Below are 2,357 nucleotides of genomic sequence, written 5' to 3'. Positions count from 1 at the left end.
GGGCCATCTTATGAAACAATGAATTTGACTTGCCTTTTAGTAGTCTGTGGACATGTCAAATATATGTACACAAGTTTTAGATCCGCTCCAGCATCCATTTTACTTTGCCGACTTTGAATCGAATAATATTCCCTTATCCATTTAGTTTAGTTTAAACCTATTTATTTTAGCTCGATTGCATAGAAAGTAATTCCTACTTATTTGAAATGCTCTCGAGTCCGTTTCCTGGGCCTAGAACCAGTACTTGGTGTCTATATGGGAGATCGAAAGAACGCTCCCCCAGCGGGGATCGAACCCGTGACCTCCCGGTCGCAAGGCGGACACCATATCCATAACACCACGGCGACCTTATCCATTGTATACATTTCCGAGTTAAAATATGTTTTAGGGTGATATTATCTCTATATCGCAGTTGGTATTATTTATTATAACAAAAAAAATCGGCTTACACTTGCCAATTAAATATTAACAATTTCTATGAAAAAGCATTCAATGATATCAAAATCGATATAATTATCGTGTTAAAAGCCAATATATAGTATTGATAAGTCACTACAACAGTACACAACTTCTACTAGTCCATCCTTTCATTATCATCCATGTTTTACGTAACGTCATAAATGACAATATTTGTTACAAGTCAGTCAAGTTCTAAAAATAATAAAATATGTTTTCCAAGAAATCAAACAAACCCTTTGATATGTGTAAGCGAGCCAGAACGCGTTGAAGCTATGTGATGCTCACGAATTGATCATCTTGTGTAATGTGAAAAGCTTATGCTGTCTTCATCCACAGTATATCAAACGGCCACGAGTACCTGTCTTTGATTTTAAGCTCTCTGTTCATATTTTGAGGATCGTAGGCACGGAATGATCTGTCAGAGAGGAAATTGATAATGTAATCGCCGGAAGATAATTTGTCGTTTTTGTAATGCCCCCATTCCATGAGTATGTACTTGATATGCACAGATTCAAAGAACTGTTTGCCACCCATGAGCGCTTTCCATTCACTGGCTTCAATGTCGATTTTTATGAACAGTGAATGCTTTCCAAAATGTCCAATAAGATCATCGAGCATCACCGATTGTACCGTAGTACCGATTTCGGAGAAATTTCCACCACTCTCAACATGTGTACCCCCAATATTCTTTGCAGCTTTTGCTAAGTCTAATCTTAGAGTCATTGTTTCCACCTTGTCTGACAAAGCGTTCCACAACAGCGTAACGTTTTGCGTTAGATTACCCATTTGCAACGACGTCATAAGCAGTTCTAGATTACGTTTGTTTGCATCGATGGCGACTACCTTTCGCCCCCTCTGAGCGACGGTGATCGTATAGGGTCCGACATTGCAGCCGATGTCCATAAACTCCATATCCGGTTCTCGTGATAGAATATTGTGTACAACTGTTACCAGATGACCTTCCCAAAGTCCACTTGCCGCCAACAACGCCGACATATGAGCATCAATTTTCGGATCGTAAATGCAGATTGGAGTTTCCTTAAAGCCCGGAACCTTCAGACCAACGCATAGATTAACTGGTTCGACTGTTGTGTTTTTCAGACTTGAAGACATTCGATGGATGCAAGAATCACTTCCACATGCTAACCTATGAACGTTAATGTTGTTTGGCGACGATTTAATTATCCTCGATTGCATAGATGCGACTCCAAAGGCGAAAAGCATCCAGGCTGTAAATGCTCCTGCAACAAATGCGATTAGTATATACATTTTATTCCCACAGGACCTCATGTTACAACTATTTTGCTAAGAGTGTGCTTGGCAATGTTAAAACTCGTCATGCTATTTCCGATAAAATTCAATATTTACTTTTTTATTGACTGCACACAGATGTAAAATCGTTAGAGACCGGCATGCATCGCGATTACTGCTGTTACATCTTTTTTGACGGAAATTTCAGCCTGAATCGCTTAAATCACACGGGCGGACGTATTCCATGACTCATATTTCCTCACGCTGCAATCAACGGGCATATACTAGGACTACTATATGGCACCCAGAATGTGAAGGTTAATGATCATCGGCTGTAAGCTCACTGCTCAATAAGGTGGCACGTAAAGACGAGTGTCAACATATCGCAAAATACACGCGTTTATATTTGCGAACGATGTATACACATGTTGTAAATATTATTTTGAACATCAACAAACATTGTAGCATTAACTTGTTAGAAATAATGGATCATTACTAGGCACTGACAAAATAATCAAGCGGTGGAATAAACGAAAGAGTTTTACCTTCTCTAACAGGGCCTTAAATCAATTATTGGCACGTTTGAGCTTTGTGTCTTTAACACTTGTAAAACTATTTTTACACACCTATGTTCACGGTGTTTAATA

At 39.1% G+C, this 2,357-nt stretch overlaps 1 protein-coding gene across 1 annotated transcript; it reads right to left on the bottom strand.

The window, feature by feature from the left end:
* Positions 1-455: 455 nt before the first annotated feature.
* LOC127880311 (uncharacterized) lies at positions 456-2,357 on the bottom strand. The gene is made up of 2 exons (XM_052427674.1): positions 2,256-2,357; positions 456-1,700 (listed from the first exon to the last, which is right to left on the bottom strand). The coding sequence occupies exon 2, from the start codon at positions 1,681-1,683 to the stop codon at positions 775-777; it is 909 nt and encodes a 302-aa protein (XP_052283634.1). The 5' UTR covers positions 1,684-1,700; positions 2,256-2,357; the 3' UTR covers positions 456-774.

The sequence above is a fragment of the Dreissena polymorpha genome, chromosome 4 (genome assembly GCF_020536995.1).
Source record: "Dreissena polymorpha isolate Duluth1 chromosome 4, UMN_Dpol_1.0, whole genome shotgun sequence".
Classification (NCBI taxonomy): domain Eukaryota; kingdom Metazoa; phylum Mollusca; class Bivalvia; order Myida; family Dreissenidae; genus Dreissena; species Dreissena polymorpha.
The sequence above is the reverse complement of the archived record's forward strand: the minus strand, read 5'-3'. Positions and strand labels throughout refer to the sequence as shown.

Coding starts and splice junctions, on each gene's coding strand:
- LOC127880311 (XM_052427674.1), bottom strand. CDS start 1,683: ATGCTTTTCGCCTTTGGAGTCGCATCTATGCAATCGAGGATAATTAAA.